Source organism: Heptranchias perlo, chromosome 6 (genome assembly GCF_035084215.1).
Source record: "Heptranchias perlo isolate sHepPer1 chromosome 6, sHepPer1.hap1, whole genome shotgun sequence".
NCBI lineage: Eukaryota > Metazoa > Chordata > Chondrichthyes > Hexanchiformes > Hexanchidae > Heptranchias > Heptranchias perlo.
This window is the reverse complement of record NC_090330.1, coordinates 63,973,708-63,992,248: the sequence shown is the minus strand read 5'-3', so window position 1 is coordinate 63,992,248 and position 18,541 is coordinate 63,973,708. Positions and strand designations below refer to the sequence as shown.

General features: G+C 47.3%; 2 protein-coding genes across 3 annotated transcripts; one reads left to right on the top strand and one right to left on the bottom strand.

Annotated features, from left to right (window-relative positions):
• Positions 1–367: 367 nt before the first annotated feature.
• LOC137323048 (protocadherin-20) lies at positions 368–4,831 on the bottom strand. Its single transcript, XM_067986431.1, has 3 exons — positions 4,672–4,831; positions 1,417–4,436; positions 368–830 (listed from the first exon to the last, which is right to left on the bottom strand). Exons 1-2 carry the CDS (start codon positions 4,714–4,716, stop codon positions 1,821–1,823), a joined length of 2,661 nt encoding a protein of 886 aa, XP_067842532.1. The 5' UTR covers positions 4,717–4,831; the 3' UTR covers positions 368–830; positions 1,417–1,820.
• LOC137323049 (zinc finger CCHC domain-containing protein 3-like) lies at positions 4,365–10,268 on the top strand. 2 transcript variants are annotated; one of them, XM_067986433.1, is made up of 2 exons: positions 4,365–4,993; positions 5,500–10,268. In XM_067986433.1, exon 2 carries the CDS (start codon positions 5,502–5,504, stop codon positions 6,234–6,236), a length of 735 nt encoding a protein of 244 aa, XP_067842534.1. In that variant the 5' UTR covers positions 4,365–4,993; positions 5,500–5,501; the 3' UTR covers positions 6,237–10,268. The 2 variants fall into 2 exon arrangements, with proteins under 2 accessions (XP_067842534.1, XP_067842533.1); XM_067986432.1 differs by having other exon boundaries at positions 5,497–10,268.
• The last annotated feature ends 8,273 nt before the right edge of the window (positions 10,269–18,541 follow it).

Below are 18,541 nucleotides of genomic sequence, written 5' to 3'. Positions count from 1 at the left end.
GTTCTGGACAAAAGAAAGTTTACCCGTCTGAGTCATTTCCTTTTTAAATTAGGGTCAAAATAATTTTGGTTAAAGCCAACATTTAAGCTTACATTGGAAATCAGGGGCTACTCAATATATATTTAGAGTACACAGCATAGATGAGAGGTAATTAATACTGACTACTAACTGTATAATTTCACATAATAAAACTAGTACTTGGGTGATGGTTTTGCTTTCCATCAAGCTCTCGCTTTTAGTTTCCAGCTGTCTTTAAATACCAAACACGTTTTGATGTCATCTCCTGAATATAAAGATATGAGCTCCTTAGTGAGAAACTAGTAGTTCTCTGGATGTCGAACTATGGAAAATTAACTTTTATTCTAACCTTTTACACATGGAATTTTTATTTAATCAAAGTCTTATTTTTATCATTTTAAATAAAAATAAATATTGTTATTTACAGACAAACAATCTTCTTATAACTGCAGTAAACTTATACAAAAAATATGCTCAAAAATTAAGTAAATTACAAGTATTGATTTTTATAATTTTCTTGTCAAATAATTGTGTACAATTTAAACTCCATTCCCATATTCTGGCTGGATGCAATGTGAAACAAGGCCAGTTAATCACCTATTTCAGGTTGCTTGAGTTTTCTGTCCAGTATCAGTCTGATCACTCAGTTCAATAAAGCACATTTGGTGTCAGAAAGGACTCTTGAAGGGAAAAAAAAGTGACATTCATAATGTCAAAAACTCAACACAACATCTGGTGATGTTACTTGTTCACTGTTGCTGCTTTGTCCGATGTATGTAGCTTCACTCAACAATTTCTGAACTGAAGGCAGCCTGAAATGACAGACAGCAGCTTTAGATATTTTTCAAAAGTAAAGCAATGAATTAATGCTTTTTAAAAAAACTTAAATACAACAATCTTGGGCATTTATAGGTCCTTCTTGAGAAGGGCAAGTCCCCCTTAGTTCCCACCAAGATATTGTTTCAACATTTGGCAGAGTGAAACAAGAAGCTATCAGGTGCTAATAACTAAACATAGACAAACAACTACTCTCCACAATGAAGAGTAAAATCGAGCGGGGTGTGAAACCAGCGTTGCACCCAATCCCATCAGTTTCCCGATGGGCAGTTAGGTTAAAATTTCCCCCTATTCACAGGATATATTACAGGAATACCAGTATAGGACAGGCTTGATGCACCAGTATATCTTTAATTGTCCTTTCTCATAGGTTTGTAATCAATTTTGTTTTTCATTTACCAAATGTAAACTTGTGACCCAGACCGTTTGATCCAAGTTATCTTAATAGTCGTGTGCAAATTTTTCTTATAGTAATTCAAGAGTCATTGAGGTCTGAAAATCTAAGGGCATCTCATTATTGAAACCAAATGCAATTAGCAAACATAGATGGTGCAGCCATACCGTATCTTTTTCTAGCTCCTTGGTCAGCCAAAGAAGGAAGGAAGCAGCAGTTGTCTTAGATCTTTTCTTTTCTTTACCCTTGGAGTTCGAGATCCAGCCATTTTGTTATTATGAAATGAAGCATTGGGATCAATCATAGATCCAGCAGGCACTGTGCAAGTTTACGCTTTTTAAACAAAATGACAATGTGCAGTTTTGTAAAGAGAACACTAGTCATACTGTACATTGTGTAGTTCTGTAAACAACATATTAGTTGATTGTTAATCAGATTGGAACTCAATAACTTATAAATCCTTCATACCAAATACATTTGAAACACAAACATTGGTAACTTCAAAGTACTGTCCAGGTATTATTTGTAAACGATGGATTGATCATATAATTGATCAGTTGTACCATACCACTTATAGATCTGAATCATTCATTGGTTTCTTCTCTAATGTATGTGAACCTATTGTTTTGTTTAATGGGATCTCAACCTCTGTACTGTACTCTTTACTTCTGTGCTTCCTTTTTCTAAGTGAAATGTAGCACACCAAAGAAAATACCACGGTCAAAAGCCCAAAGCATAAAGCTGATAGTGCAATCAACACAGTCTGACATGGGAATATGTCCAGTTCTGTTTGAAATGGGTCAGTCCTTGTCTCTGGTAGTCTCTCTTCTACCCTGATGTCAGGATCTTTCCTCAGCAGGTTTTCTATGTAGCTCTCATTGCTTAACGTTTCATTGACGAAAAGGTTGACTATAACTGTGGTATGAAGTGGTTCTGGGTAACCATGATCGCTGACTTTGACTAGCAGTCTGTACAATCCATGGTCATTCTTCACCAAAGCCTCATGCAATGTGATGTTACCTGTGCCTGTGTCAATGACAAAAGTCTCTGGACGGGGTCCTCTGTGGCCAATGATGCTGTAAGCAATGACCGCGTTCATTCCTGTGTCTTTATCAACAGCATACACTTCGGTAATGGAAGAGCCAGGGACCGTGGATGGGAGCACCAGAAGAAAAGAGAGATTAGACTGGGGGAACAAGACCAAAGGTGGGTTATCATTGACATCTATTAGAAGCACTGTAACTTTAGCAACAGCAGACAGAGCTGGCTCTCCTCCATCCATTGCTTGAACCCAGAGAATGTAAGAGCTCTGCTGTTCCCTGTCCAAGGGGGCATTCGCCATGAGGTTCCCCTTGCCTGTGTCTATGACAAAGTGCTCACTACCATTGAGTATGGACAAGGCCACCCAGCCGTTATTTCCAGCATCGGGATCGGTAACCCCGATCACTCCGATCTCTCCAAAACTCGGGTAGTCTTCAGGAACAAAGAAATTGAAGTCCTTGTTGATGAACCTGGGGCTGTTGTCGTTGATATCGAGGACAGTGAGGAGAACTGAGGCGGTCGATTCTCGGGGAGGAGACCCACCATCTATTGCTCTGATGACGAGCCTGTACTTTTCCTGTACTTCTCTATCTAAGGATGTCGACACTGTCAATCCCCCACTGAATTTGTCTAAAACAAAGATGGGAGGCACGTTGGGGCCCAGAGCGTAAGTGATGGTTCCCATTTCTCCGCTGTCATCATCGGTGGCCTTGAGTTTAATGAGGAAGCTGTTTGGCGGGTTGTTCTCTTCAATGGTCACGTCAACCAAAGAGTTGGTGAAGATCGGGGAATTGTCGTTTTGGTCGATGAGTTGTATCTTGATGTGGGTCCTCAGAGCTAGCCTCTTGACATTCTCTGCCACTACACTCAGTTCGTATTCCCGCTTCACCTCGTAGTCCAAAACCTGCGACGTTTCGAGCAGATACTCGCCTTGAAAGGTCCGGTAAGGCGCCAGGCGGAAAGGACCTTCTCCTTCCAGGTAACAGCTGACGGTCTCCTGCTGGTCGCGGCCGGAGACGGTGAAGAAAGCGATGGGGGTCCGTACGGGCTCGGTCTCCTTCAGGTAGACCACTCCCTCCGACTGGAGAGCGATGTAGCGAGGGATCACCAGAGGCGGCCTGGAGACAACCTGGACGATGGTCACTCGCACGGTGGCCGTGACCGGGACGCAGCCCGTGCCGGTGGCCAGCACCGTCAGCCGGTGGGTGTGGGCAGTGTTCCCCGGGATGGGGGCGGCCAGTCGGATGGTCCCCGAGGTCCTGTCCAGACTAAAGAGCTGGCTGGAGGCCTCCGGCACCCTGTCCCCGTACGAGTACACAATGTGGGCGTTGTAGCCCAGGTCGGGGTCGGTGGCTCGCAGCCGGGCCAGTCGGCTGCCAACGGTGGCGTTGGCGTAAAGGGCGAGGCTGAGCCGGGCCTCGGTGAACTGGGGGCAGTTGTCGTTGATGTCGGTGACCGAGACGGTGAGAGTGGCGGTGCCCGAGCGGCGGGGAGATCCGCCGTCCTCGGCGATCAGCCTCATCACGTAGGCCTCCCGGAGCTCCCGGTCCAGGGGCGACTCCAAGACCAACGAGGGCACCGGCGGCCGGCCGCTCCCGCCCCCCTCGCTCACCAAGGAGAAGCCGGCGTGGGCACCGTCCAACCGGTAGCTCACCACGCCGTTCGTGCCCGGGTCCGAGTCCTCGGCGGGAGGCTCCAGCCGGTAGCGGGAGCCCGGCTCGGCGTTCTCCGCCACAGACACCCCGATGCTGGCGGCCGGGAACCGCGGCGAGTTGTCGTTGATGTCCTCCACCAGGATCCTGATCTTGAGCAGCCTGAAGACTCTGGGGGGCAGGACGATGACATCGAGGAGCAGCGAGCACTCCAGCCCGCCCGGCTGCTCGGGGCACAGGCTCTCCCGGTCCAACACCGAGTCCGAGGTGCGCAACTCGCCCGTCTCCCGGTTCAGATCCACGAAGCGCCCGTCCCCGGGCTCCGACGCCAGGTTGTAGGTGACTCCGGGCTCCGCCGAGCCTCCAGTCTTCAGGTCGGTGCCCAGGTTCCCGATGAGGGTCCCGCTCGGTGACTCCTCCTTCACTCGGTACACCAGCTCGGACGCTAGGCTGCCAAGGAAAAGTCCCATGAAGAAAATACACGGGAGCATTCCCTGTTGCGAAAAATAAATAAATAAAAAGATGGTATTAGTTCAAAAAGTAACTTCGGGTGGCAAAATAAGGGATTACAATACTTCTCACTTAATGCAACCACTCAGTTAAGTGGGAAAGTTATTTATTTTAGTTGGGATGAGAGAAACGTGTCGAGACTGCAAACTGTTGTCGAATTCCTCAAACACTCTGTTGCTTTGGGCCAGCCTAAGTACTCGGTGTGGATTAACATCTTACCTGGATCTTTGGATGGTTGACTGGCCGACTCCAGCCCTGATCCATGCTGACTGGGTTTGCAAGGGGGAAGGAGCCCCAGGAACAGCAGCGTTTTGCTTAGTGTGCTGGCTGAGTTCACTTGCACTCTACTCTCCTCCCGCGGTTCTCACTCTCACTCCGGATCAGTGAATGGGAAACTGATGCTCCTCGCCACTCACCGCCACGCCCACTCTTACATGCAAATTTAACTCACTTCAGCCTTTTCACTAGTCGAGCCAATGTCTCCAGGATTGAAGCGTGTAGCTAAAAATTTCATCAACATGGATATACTGTATCTGTCAAGGTATGCTAACATTAAAAAATAATTTTTATTGAACTACAGAGGGATGTTAAAGTGCACAGGGACAGTTAAACTACATGGGGCAGTTAATGTACAAAGAACTGTATTTACAATGTATGGTGTATAACTACTGATTGTACCAGGACTAAATTATATGACTTGTATTGTTTGAAGCGTGACTTGAAATTGCATTGTATGTACCTTTATAAATTTTATGAATAAAGTTTATTTTGAAATATATAAAAGGAGTAGTTAATATACATAGGGACAGTTAACGTACAGAGGGACAGTACACTCTGGTTTCTTTTCAGATCGTCTAAATCTTTTGCCTTTTACTAAAGACTTGGCAGGGGAGAATCTGTGATCCCGAAGGCAGATCTTCCAGGATGAGTAGAACAGCCATAATCTGGTTGTAGCTTTACTGACGTAGAGGTGGATCTCAATGCTGGCCAGGGACCGGTCTAACCCCTTTTTCCAGTATGGTGAAAATGGTTTCTTTTTTGCAGCAGACATGGCAACCAGAGGTTCCAGAGCACCTGGGCACGGGGTGCGCAACACCGTCAGGCTGACCGCAAAGATGTGTGAAGGACCCACACCATGGCAACAGGACGACTTCGTGAAGAAGGTTCTGTTGAGAACTTGTGGATTCATGCCAGCGGACATCTTCTGCCTGCAGGACTCCCCGAGGAGCAGCTATTTCGACGTGACCTTCAAGAATGTCGAAGAGTGCCTGAAGATGTTCCAGGCTTTCATGGGGAAGGGGAAGGAAGCGACATTGTTGCTTCTCAATGCGGAACCGCTCTTTGCGCTCCTGCAGGAGAAGGAATGGACACTAATGGTCCACATGTTCAACCTGCATGTGCCCATCGTGGATGTGCTGATGTTCCTCAAGCGATACGTGGACGGAGCGGAGTGGAGCATCGATGTCACAGATATGCACAGGGTCTGGACCAGCAAGAGGAACATCCAGGCGAAGCTGAGGGTGGATGCCGATGGAAACATCATCCACCTACCATCAAGCTTCGTGATTGGGACGAGTCGAGGTATGTGGTGCACTTGGGGCAGCCCAGAGTGTGCAGATCCTGCGGCAAACCCGGGCATGAAGTGGCCTCCTGCAAGGCAGCGATCTGCAGGGACTGCAGGAAGGAGTCCCCAACAGACAACAGTGACCACTCCTCGGACGACGGCCAAGGAAAAGAGGGGAAACCCCACTTTCATCAAAGAAAGGGGCAAAACACGACGATGACCAGCGACATCGACAAAGCGTTCCAACTCCAGGAACCTGGGAGCAACAACACCCAGCTCCAGGGCACCGGGAGCAGCGACACACCCAGTGCATCCCAACTCTGGGACGTCGGGAGCAGCGAAGCAGAGAGTGAGGTTCCACAGGTCCGGGCAACCGGGAGTAGCGACACGGAGAGCGAGGTCCCCCAACTCTGGGTAACCGAAAGCAGCATGATGGATGTGGAGAGCGAACCTCCGGCCGCAGACGAGGAGCCAGACTTGGTTGTGGCTCTCACGGACACGCCACCCCACAAGACCGCCCAAGCGAGGACGCTCCCCCAACAGAGGGTAAGCCTCCTTCCTCAGCCCAAGGACCGTCCAGAAGTTCCTGCCCACCATACAAATGCAAAATCTGGACTCAGGGTCCCAAATGGACGGTAACATAGACCCGGACTGATGCAATAGTAAGACCTGAATGTTAATGTTTTCCTTTGTATTTTAAAATGGATTTAAAAATTAGATCCATAAACGTGCATAGCATCGAATCGACTATGCGATCTGCCGCTACCCTGGACTACTTGTCCAGGGTCAAGAGGGACCTGCTGTTCTTGCAGGAGTGCAGCATCCTGTACCTCACCAACTACCGGCTGTGGTCACACATGCTGTCCCATGGGCAGTCGATCTGGTCGGGAGGCAACAACAGTCGTTGCTCGGGCCTGGGGCTTCTGCTGTGAGGAGGTCAATTCACCATCACCGAGGTTAAGGAGGTGATGGGGGGCCACCTGCTCGTAGCAGATGTTCTGCACAAGAATGCCCTGCTCCGACTGATCAATGTGTACGCCCCGATCCTCTGGAGCGAGAGGATGGAGGTCTTCCAGCATCTCCCAAAGCTGCTGGTGACCTCCAGGCCAATCGTTCTTGCTGGAGACTTCAACTGCATCATTGATGTGGCTGGATGATCCAGCAGGGGTGGCGGAATACTGGATACCACGTCCAAACTCCTGATAGAGGCGGTGAAAGATGCAAAGCTTCACGACATCTTCAGCAACCCTACAGATGGAGCGCCGCAGAGATACACCTGGTCCAGGCAGGGCAGGTCCGTCCGTTCAAGGATAGATGTCCTTTTTGTGTCCCCAACGCTCAAGGTCAGATCCACCGATGTCCAGCCAGTGTTCTTCTCTGACCACTGCCTCCTACAGGCTGACTGTCAATTGCAGGAGGACCAGAGAGCAGGCAGGGGGATATGGAAGCTGAACGTGAGACTGTTGACCCCGGAGATCATCGAGGAACTAAAGAGGGATTACACAGGTTGGAGGACAGTGAAACCCCTCTTTGACTCCACGGTGCACTGGTGGGAAATGATCAAGGCCAACATCAAGAGGTTCTTCATCCTCAAAGGTATTCAGAAGGTGAGAGAGAGACAGAGGGAAGTGTCACAGCTCCAGAAAAGCATGCAGGATCTGCTCCAGCTGCAGTCGATGGGGGTTGATTTCGGGGAGGAAGTCAGAGAGGTGAAGGTCCAGCAAACCAAACTCTTTGCCTCTGAGGCCTCAAAGATCATCTTCTGGTCCAGAATCTGCTCCATGGAGCAGAGTGAGAAGTGTTTGCGCTTCTTCTTCCAGAAGCTACACAGAGAGACCTCTGATTAGCAGCCTGAAGGAGGAAGACGGTTCGCTGATGTCCTCTCAGGCTGACATACCGAGGATCAGCAAATCTTTTTATGCTGGACTGTATGACGCGAAGACCAACAGACAGCACGGTCTCCCAGGCCTTCCTGTCCTCTATCACGGAAGTCGTAGAGGACAGCGAGCAGGAGAGCGTGGATCGGCCACCGACCTTTGACAAGCTGACAAAGGCCGTCCAGTCCTTCGAGAAGAGTAGAATTCCCGGAAGCGACGGCTTATCAGTCGAGTTGTACTCGGCTTGGTGGGACTGGATAGGCCCAGACCTACTGGAAGTGTAGGGTGTATGCTTCTGGCAGGCAGCATGTCAGAGTCCGTGAGGAAAGGCACCATCACCCTCATCTACAAGCGGAAGGGGGAGAGGGAAGAAATCAAAAATTGGTGACCCATTTCCTTGCTAAATGTCGACTACAAGATTCTGCCTAAGGCCATTGCCAACAGGCTCAAGTCTGCTCTGGAGCAGGTGATCCACCCGGATCAGACCTGCACTGTACCCGGCAGGAAGATCTCTGATAGCCTTGCACTGCTCAGGGATACGATCGCCTACGTGCAGGACAGGGGGGTGAACGCCTGCTTCATCAGCCTGGACCAGAAGAAGGCCTTTGACAGAATATCCCATACGTACGTGATGGACATTCTATTCAAAATGAGTTTTTGGGAGGGAATCCGCGATTGGATCCGACTGCTCTACGCGGACATCCGTAGCGCAGTCCTAATCAACGGGTGGGAGTCAGAGAGCTTTCCAATCAGATCTGGAGTCAGGCAGGGCTGTCCTCTCTCCATGGTCTTGTTCGTATGTTGTATCGAGCTGTTTGCTGCGTCCATCAGGAAGGATGCAGGTATCAGGGGGTTGACGATCCCAGGCAGCGGAGGCTCTCAGGTTAAGGCCTCCTTGTACATGGACAACGTCGCCATCTTCTGCTCCAACCATCAGTCGGACCACACACTGATGGGCATCTGCAACTGTTTTGAGCTGGCCTCGAGGGCCAGAGTAAACTGAAATAAAAGTGGTGCCATGTTCTTTGGCAGGTGGTAAACCCGACCTTTTGTCCCCTTAACAGTCAGGTCCGACTACCTGAAGGTGCTGGCGATCTGGTTTGGGGGGCTCCTGGCCTGCACAAAGAACTGGGAGGAATGGATTGCCAAGGCCAAACAGAAGCTTGGTATGTGGGTGGGGCGGTCCCTCTCCATAACCGGCAGGAACCTGGTGATAAGATGTGAGGTACTCGCAGTGTTGTTCTACATGGCCAAGGTCTGGCCCATTCCCCACAACTCCGCTGTCAGTCACCCAAGCTATTTTCCACTTTGTCTGGCGGTCCAAGGTAGAATGCATCGGCAGGGCCACCATGTACAAGGTCCCAGACAAAGGGGGGGAAGAGCGTCCCCAACGCTGCTCTGATCCTGATGGCCACCTTTTTGTATGGCTGCCTCAGGATTTGTGTAGAGCCCCAGTACGCAAACACCAAATGTCACCACATGCTTGGTTTCTATCTGCCCAACACACTGAGAAGGCTGGGTCTGGCCACACTGGCCGAGCAGGCACAGGATGTCCCGTCCAGCTGGACCGTTCCCCCCTCCACGTGTCCCAGGTGGAGAAGTTCCTGAGGAGGATCCCCTTCGACCACAAGGCCGTCAGACAGTGGACGACATGAAACATTCTCAGAGTCCTGCAAGGAACTGAGAGGGTGGACTCGCTCGGTTCCTTCCCCGACCAAACGGTCAAGCCATTTGACAGAATATCTCGTCGCCGAAACTGACCAACGGGCACTAGGATGTAGCCTGGATGGTGGTGAGAAAGGCCCCGCTCAGTGCCGTCCTTCCAACACGCATGAAATCTCAGCGCCACAGCGAGCTGCCCTTGAGGCTGCGGCTGGGAGGAGACCGTCGTTCACCTCTTGATGGGCTGCTGCTTTGCGCAGAGGGTATGGAGAGAGATGCATTGGTATCTGTCCAGGTTCATCCCAAACAGTTCGGTAACACAGGATGTTGTGCTCTACGGACTGTTCCCCAGGATGCACACTGAGACAGATATCACCTGCGGCTGGAAGACCATCAACTTTGTGAAGGAGGTCCTTTGTTCCGCCTGAAACCTGCTGGTCTTCCAGCTGAAGGAGCTGTCCACGACCGAGTGCTGCCGACTGGCACACTCCAAGGTCCAGGAGTACGTGCTGCGGGACGCAGGCGAGGTGCGACCTATGCAAAGACTCTATGGGGAAAGGCCACCCTGTAAGGCCACCCCACCTTGTATTGTACACCATGAGTCATAAGAAATACTGTGTTTGAATTGTAATAATGAGATTGCTTTATGTACGATCTGTGGTGTTCTTGGTTTGAAATGTACTGGTTTGGAATTGTGATATTTACTTTGAACTTTGTGTACCTTTTAATTCTATGAAATAAAGTATATTTTGAAATTTAAAAAAGGGACAGTTAATGTACACGTTAAACAACATGTACAGGACAGCTAAACAACAACAACAACTTGCATTTATATAGCCTTTAACGTAGCAAAACATCCCAACGTGCTTCACAGGATCAATTATCAAACAAAATTTCTCACCAAGCCACATAAGGAGATATTAAGACAGGTGACCAAAAGCTTGGTCAAAGATGTAGGTTTTAAGGAGCATCTTAAAGGAGGAGAGGTAGAGAGGAGGAGAGGTTTAGGGAGGGAATTCCAGAGCTTAGGACCTAGGTAGCTGAAGGCACGTCCGCCAATGGTGGAGTGAATAAAATCAGGGATGCGCAAGAGGCAAGAATTGTAGGAGCGCAGAGATCTTGGAGGGTTGTAGGGCTGGAGGAAGTTACAAAGATAGGGAGGGGTGAGGCCATTGAGGGATTTGAAAACAAGGATGAGAATTTTAAAATAGAGGCATTGCCGGACCAGGAGCCAATGTAGGTCAGTGAGCACAGGGGTGATGAATGAACGGGACTTGGTGCGAGTTAGGATACGGGCAGCGGAGCTTTGGATGAGCTCAAGGTTATGGAGGGTGGAAGATGGGAGGCTGGCCAGGAGAACATTGGAATAGTCAAATCTAGAGGTAACAAAGGTATGGATGAGGGTTTCAACAGCAAATGAGCTGAGGCAGGGGTGGAGACGTGTAATGCTACGGAGGTAGGCGGTCTTGGCGATGGAACAGATATGTGGTCGGAAGCTCATCTCAGAGTCAGATAGGACGCCAAGGTTCAGCCTCAGACAGTGACCAGGAAGAGGGATGGAGTCGGTGACTAGGGAATGGTGCTTGTGGGAGGGACGAAGACATTGGCTACTGCCTTTCCAATATTTAGGAGGGGGATATTTTTGCTCATCCAGTACCTCTTATTGGACAAGCAGTGTGACAAATCAGACATAGAGCCAGTTAAACAACATAGGGACAGTCAAACTACGTAGGGACAGTCAATGTACATAGGGACAGTTAAATTTTATATGGACAGTTAGCGTACATAGGGACAGTTAAAGTGCATAGGGACAGTCAAACTACACAGGGACAGTTAAACTATATAGAGACAGTCAAACTATATAGGGACAGTCAAACTATAAAGACACAGTTAAAGTACATAGGGACACTTCAAGTACACAGGGACAATCAAACTATTTAGGAACAGTTAACGTACATAGGGACAGTTAAACTTATTAAACACAGTTAAACTATATAGGGATAGTCAAACTATAAAGAGACAGTTAAAGTACATAGGGACAGTCAAACTATTTAGGGACAGTTAACATACATAGGGACAGTCAAGCTATTTAGGGACAGTTAAACTATATAGAGAGGAAATCTGAAACTCTATCTCCGAAAAAGCTATTGAGGCTAGGTCAATTGTAAATTTCAAAATGGAGATTGATAGATTTTTGGTAGGTAAGAGTATTAAGGGATATGGAACCAAGGCTGGTAATTGGAGTTAAGATACATAGCAGCCGTGATCTAATTGAATGGTAGAGCAGGCTCTAGGGGCTGAATGGCCTACTCCTGTTCCCATGTTCCTATGTAATAAATGCCCTGTTTCCCTCAAAAATGACAAGCTTGAGTTGACAGTAAGTTCATGCTGTTCCTCTCTTTGTTACACTTCAAAACAATATTAAGGTGAGGCAAACCTGGGTTGGTTTCCTTAAAGCGGCCACCTCACAGTTTTCAAGGTCACTGCCACACGTGACACCCCCCCCCCCCCCCCCCATCACGAAAGTACACACTGTGAGGATTGAACGTTTTCATTTATTTTGAGCATCAGCTCTAGTGAATTCTTGGGCTTTTACTGCTGTGCATTAATATTTTATTGCCATTTAGGCATGGCTGACATTGACCTGTCTACACCAGTGTCAACCATTAGCCACATGTGACTAATTGGAAATCCAGATGTGACTAATTGCACTTCTGATTAGTAAATAAAAAATGAGTAATAGACACCTTCGTTGGGCATGTCATCTCAATACTCATTTTCGCACAGCATAAGCATGTGAACTTTATGCTTTTTGTACGTTTGTTGATAAAATGGTGAAATGAAACACAGAGTGTGCGAGTGTTTTTTGATCATAGTGAGTGCTTTACTTCCTTGGTTACTGAATGGTAGTAGATCTTTGTTCATTAAATATACATGTGAAGTACATTTACCTGCATTGTGTGAGTGTGTGTTAGGCGTTTTCCTTTAAATTTAGTGGATTTGGCTAACGGTGTTGCCATAGCCACACTTGTGGCTAGTCAGAAATATATTTTGGATAACAATGGTCTACAGCACACCAATGTAAATCCAAAGATCACAAATAGCACAAATTATTCAAGAATAAGTCAATGAGATGTGTAAAGAGCCCCACCCCAAACTCCTGACTATCTCTCCACCCTGGCAGCCAGTCCAGTACAATGCAGGGAGTTACAGCTGCCATGCACCCACCAAATGTACTTCACAGCCTCACCCATGGTCACCTGTATGTGGCTACAAATGAAGTAAGATGTCACTCAACACCCTTCTCCTGTTGTTCCACTTTGTGAACAGCAGTGTGCCCTCCAGGAATGTGTACAATGAGCTGAGCAATATAGCTGAGGCAAACATCAAGTGATGAGTCTGCAACATGATGACTGATTTCAGTTTAGGGATGTATTTCACCCTCAAAATTAGCACCAAGGAAGCTGGTCCTCTCCAACTTCCCCTAAGTGAGCGATTATGGTACAAACATTATAGTCCAATAGGAAAAGTATTTTCTGACCACAGGAACATGAGAGTAGTGAGACATCTAATAATCAGCTTGGATATCAAATCAATAAAAGCACAATCAGATTTGCCACATAACCATTTCTGTTACTGTATTTGATTGACAAAGCAGTGTACATCAAAGCACTGGGATCCGGTGAAGTTCCTATAAACATCAGCATTGTCAGTGGCGTTACTGTGAGCATTATGAAATCATGAGCTTCTGCAGGATTTTGGCGAGTTTGTGGATCTGTCTGGGATTGTAACGGAACTTTGCTAAACGCCAGGGTGAAAAAAACCCAGCAAAGTGACAGAAACGGTTAATAATATGTTGAAAAAGAACTTTTGGATTGAGTTTAAGCTATACATTTTTGTGAAAGTCTTCTAACTGAGTTAATTTTGGACTAAATACTATGCATTTTCTTAATGGATAACAGCTCGGGAAAGAAATAGCCATGTTGGCTTATGGTGTTAGATGACCAACTAGAAATTCCTTCATGGCTAGTGATCTGCTGCCATCACAACTCATGGCCCCCAGAAAGAAGGATGCCTACAATACAAACTACAAGTTTACTGATGATTAGTCCATTGCACACGGACAGAATCAGTGAAGCATTAAGACTATGGTAAACAATTAGCTAAACATTCCCTTTATTCCTTACATCAATAATAAATTGAAATAACTGGAAAACTTTAATCAGCTTGCCGTAGCAATTTTTGATGCCTTCTCTCCTTGTAGAACAGAGACAGTACTGAGTCTACTGTCATTGCTTTCATGGTCTTCCCAGCTGGGAAGGATACATTCCGTATCCCTTGATCTCGCAATCAGAGAGGTGTTCAAAGCTGTGTTAAATGAAGAATTCACATGTTATGATGCATGTGAGGTCCAGTATCATCTGACAATTTACCAACTGCTTTCTAAACTGGAATTGATTTTCTGTTCAATTTTTAAATTTTGTCCTTGCCTTGCTGAGGACTCTCCGATTTCTCCACTGTATGATGTGGAAACATCATCGGCACTGGCCTAGGTTTGTCAATTGGGTGCATTTCCAATGAACAATTGGCAGGGGACAAAATCTGCCCTCCACGGAGATGCCCTCCGACTATGGTCAGCCCCAGGGTAATTAGCTGGCTGGCGGGGAGGCCTACTGGCCTCGACTGGAGAGTCAAAGAAAGAAAAAACTTGCATTTATATAGTGCCTTTTGCGACATCAGGAAGTCCCAAAGCACTTCATGGCCAATGAAGTACTTTTGAAGTGTAGTCACTGTTGTAATGTAGGGAAAGGTGGCAGTCAAATTGCCCACAGCCCACAACAGCAATGAGATAAATGACCAGATCATCTGTTTTTTTTAGTGATGTTGGTTGAGGGAAAAATATTGGCCAGGACAGGAGACCTGGAGAGTCTGTGGCACCTCTGAGCTACCTGAAAAATCGTTAGGCTTCTTAAATATGTAAATTAGGAGCCTAATGCCTGTTGAAGGACCCCATCCAGAAATTAGTCGATGATGAGTGGGGCAGGCATCGGGCGTGCTGTGCTCGGGATTCTTCAGCGCCCCACGCAGTCGCCAACTCTAGATAATTTAAAAAATATTTTTTTTGTTAAAAAAAACCCATGCTGAGGAGCCAGGAGAACCAGGAGTGCTCCCTCGACTCCACAGGAGTGGTGCTCGGCTCCCCTCATCATAGCTCGCGCCAATCCCCCTTCCCAGGACTTACCTGAGGGTTGCTGCTGGGAAGACAGGCGGCCCGACATTGATGTCTTTGCTCGGGGCAAGCTGCCTGTGGAGGCGTGACCAGCCCTGGCAGCTCTCGTCGAGTATATTGATGAGGCCTGAGGACCAATTTCCATCGATCTACAGGCCTCTGGAATCGGGCGGGCGCTGATTGCACAGTGCCGAATTTGGGCCTGAAAGTAAGGCCAAAATCTACCCCTCAATATTCAGAGTCACAGAGCACCGAGGGAGGAGGAGACTCGAGCGTTGAGAATGGCAGCATCTTTCAGCAAGGAGTTGGGAGTCCGAATTGCAGCACTTTTTAAGTATGGGTCCGAGTCACAGGACTTTACAGAGGGGAATTAGAAAGCAGAATCACATTGCATTATAGAGGAGACTCAGGTGTATCAGTGCTCTGTAGGGGGCCACATAAGTGCACAAAAATTGTACACGCTATAATCAGAATCTGGTTACATGTAAAGAATGCTTTATTTATAGAAAAACAAGAACATTCAATACAGTATCAACATGTTACACTCGTATTAAAAAATTATATTGCTACTAAATGCATAAACATTTATAAGGATACAATTAGATTAATAATTATAAACCACAATTAAATATTTTAAAAGTACTATTATTATGCAGTGTACATATAATGATATAAATTAGTCAAATATGTTAAAATATTTGGTAATAAACATGTCAGTGAATCTGCAAATGCAAGATGCGGACCATTGCAGAGTAGTTTGTTCCTTTGGTGAAATTCTTTGTCATTTTTTTTCATTATGATGTTTGGAAGAAATTAAATAAAATTATAGCTTGCCAGCCTCTTGCTTATATAAATAATTTAAACCAGTGGTCTACCACGACAGTAATAAACTTAAAAAATAAGTTTTTTTTGTTATTTTATTCCCTTCATTTTGCCTGTTTTAGTTTTAGTTTTTCTCCAACCTTGTAGTTTTTCTCTGAGCCCATCAGTTTCTGTGTTTCTGGGGTAGAAATTCGTTTGGGCCCTTCTCCCTCAGAGCAGTGTGATTCTGAATATTGAGAGGTAGATTTCAATTTCGGCCCGTTTTTCAGCCTAGACTCGCCACTGCGCAGGCAGCGTACGTCTCAACTGGGAGGCCCGAGGCCTTGGGCCTCGTTACCATTTTCCGTGTGAGCTGACGGCATCTGTCACACCTCCACAGTCAGCTTGGGTATTTGAAGAGCACGAATGTCAGACTGCTTGCCGGAAGAGGGGGAGAAGCAATCGCAATGACTGTAGAGTTGGGGGAGCACTCCTGCTGCTCCTGGCTCCACAGGATGGCTTTTCAAAATACATTTTTTTAAATCCTTATCTTTAGTCAGTGCTGCTACTTAGGTGCTTAAAAATCTTAACTGGGAGAGACCCAACACCTACCTCGCTCATTGCAAATGAATTTATGTGAAGTGGCCTAAAGCAGGAGTTTGATCTCCATTTACATACTTAAGGGTCCATTGCCTGTTTTAGTCGGCTGCCAGGAATACAAGAAAATGGTGCAGGCTGCAATCGATTGCACACACGTGGCAATCCAAGTACCACCACATGAACCAAGAGTTTTTATCAACCGCAAGGGATATCACTCCATCAATGGACAGCTGGTGTGCAACCACAAGAAGAGGATCATGCAGATATACGCCAGATTCCCAGGCAACCGTCACCAAGACCACCTATTTCCACTTTCGTAACATCACTTGTCTCTGTCCTTGACTTATCTCATCTGCTGCTGAAACCCTAATCCATGCCTTTTTTACCTCTAGACTTGACTATTCCAATGCTCTCCAGGCCGACGTGTCATCTTCCACTCTCCATAAAAACTTGAGCTCATCCAAAACTCTGCTGCTCATATCTTAACTCGCACCAAGTCCCATTCACTCATCACCCCTGTGCTTGCTGACCTGCATTGGCTCCCAGTACAGGAAAGCCTCGATTTTAAAATTCTCTTCCTTGTTTTCAAATTCCTCCATGACTTCATCCCTCTCTATCTCTGTAACCTCCTCCAGCCCTTCAACCCACCATTATCTCTGCGCTCCTCCATTTCTGGCCTCTTCCATAGCCCCGATTTTAATAGCTCCACCATTGGCGGCCGTGCCTTCAGCTGCCTAGCCGTATGCTCTGGAATTCCTTCGGTAAACCTCTCCGCCTCTCTACTTCTCTCTCCTCCTTTAAGATGCTCCTTAAAACCTACCTCTTTGACCAAGCTTTAATATCTCCTTATGTGGCTTGGTGTCAAATTTTGTTTGATAACGCTCCTGTGAAGGGCCTTGGGACATTTTACTACGTTAAAGGCGCTATAATAGATAATTGTGAGTTGTTGTTGTCGTCGTCGTCGTTGTTGTCATCATCGTCATCATGATGTCTTTATACTGCTACTGTCCAACATTCCAGACCTCTTCCTACCAGGAGACAGACATAAGGGCAGCCTCATATGAGACAAGGGATACCCCCTTCAAATTTGGCTCATGACATCTGTGAGGAACCCACCAGTGAGGAGCAGGATGCTACAACCACAGCCACATGACCACCAGGTGTGTCATTGAGCAAGTCATTGGCTTGTTGAAGATGCGCTTCAGGTGCCTGGATAGGTCTGGAGGTGCCCTTCAGCCAGCGAGGGTGTCCATGATCATAGTGGTATGCTGCGTCCTGCACAACATTGCGCAGCAGAGAGGATTAGAGGTGGAGGAAGACCAAGGCACTAGTCAATCATCTTCTGATGATGAGAACATTGAGGAAGAGGAGGGGGAGGAGGAGGAGCAAGACTAGCAATAAGAAGATGGGGCACCCATCGCTAGACCATCTGCGTACATTGCTGCCTGGTTTGCCAGGGATGCCCTCATATCTCAAAGGTTCACTTAGTTACTCAGAATGGGAAAAAGAAACATTGAAAAACTCTATCCCGCTCCCACCACCACCAATCCCCTCCAACCTTTGCACAAAATAGTCCTGCAACTACGCATACACCCATTGCACGTTCACCCAATGGGTCCCGTCATGTATTGACATTCATGATGAAGCAAATGAAAGGGCGAGTTGGTACTCGAGACGCAATAGTGGGCAAGATACGGAAGTAGTGCTAATCAATAAATTTTATGTGCTGATATAAATAAAGGAAACTTCACAACATAACATTTCTTCAAACATGTGCATATCCTGGGTGAATTACAATTCTTTGAACTTATGCTTCCTACCACTTCTACATGGTGCATCCCGTGTGGCTTCAGCAGAGGTAGTGGCAGGTTGCTCAGATCGCTGGCCTGACTGCTGAGATGCTTTTGGCCAACAGTCTCTGGAGTTTTGGAGCCCATGAGGGCCCCGCCAAAGACTGCTCCGCCTGCACCTGTGCAGGGGCAGACTCGGCCATTGGGAGTTGAGGCAGCATGTTGGGTACTGGTTGAGGGGGTGGCAACGCGTGAGACATGGGAGCGCTTTGAGTGGAGTTCCCACTTCCATGTCTCTTTTCATCATCATCCCTCTCCTGGGCCAGGGCCACATCATTCCCACCACTCTGTTGGGGAGCAGCTTGGTGCAGATCAGTGACGCATTGTAAGGCCACGGATAAAGTATCTGTCATCCTGTTTAAGGTGGCAGACATCTCCTGCACCCCTGTGGTCATGGCCAGCATAGACTCATTTGAGAGCCGCAGTTAAAGCCCCATGGAGGTGACCACTCTCTCCATGGCAGACATTTTCGCAATTACCTGCAACTCCAATCCACTAATGTTGG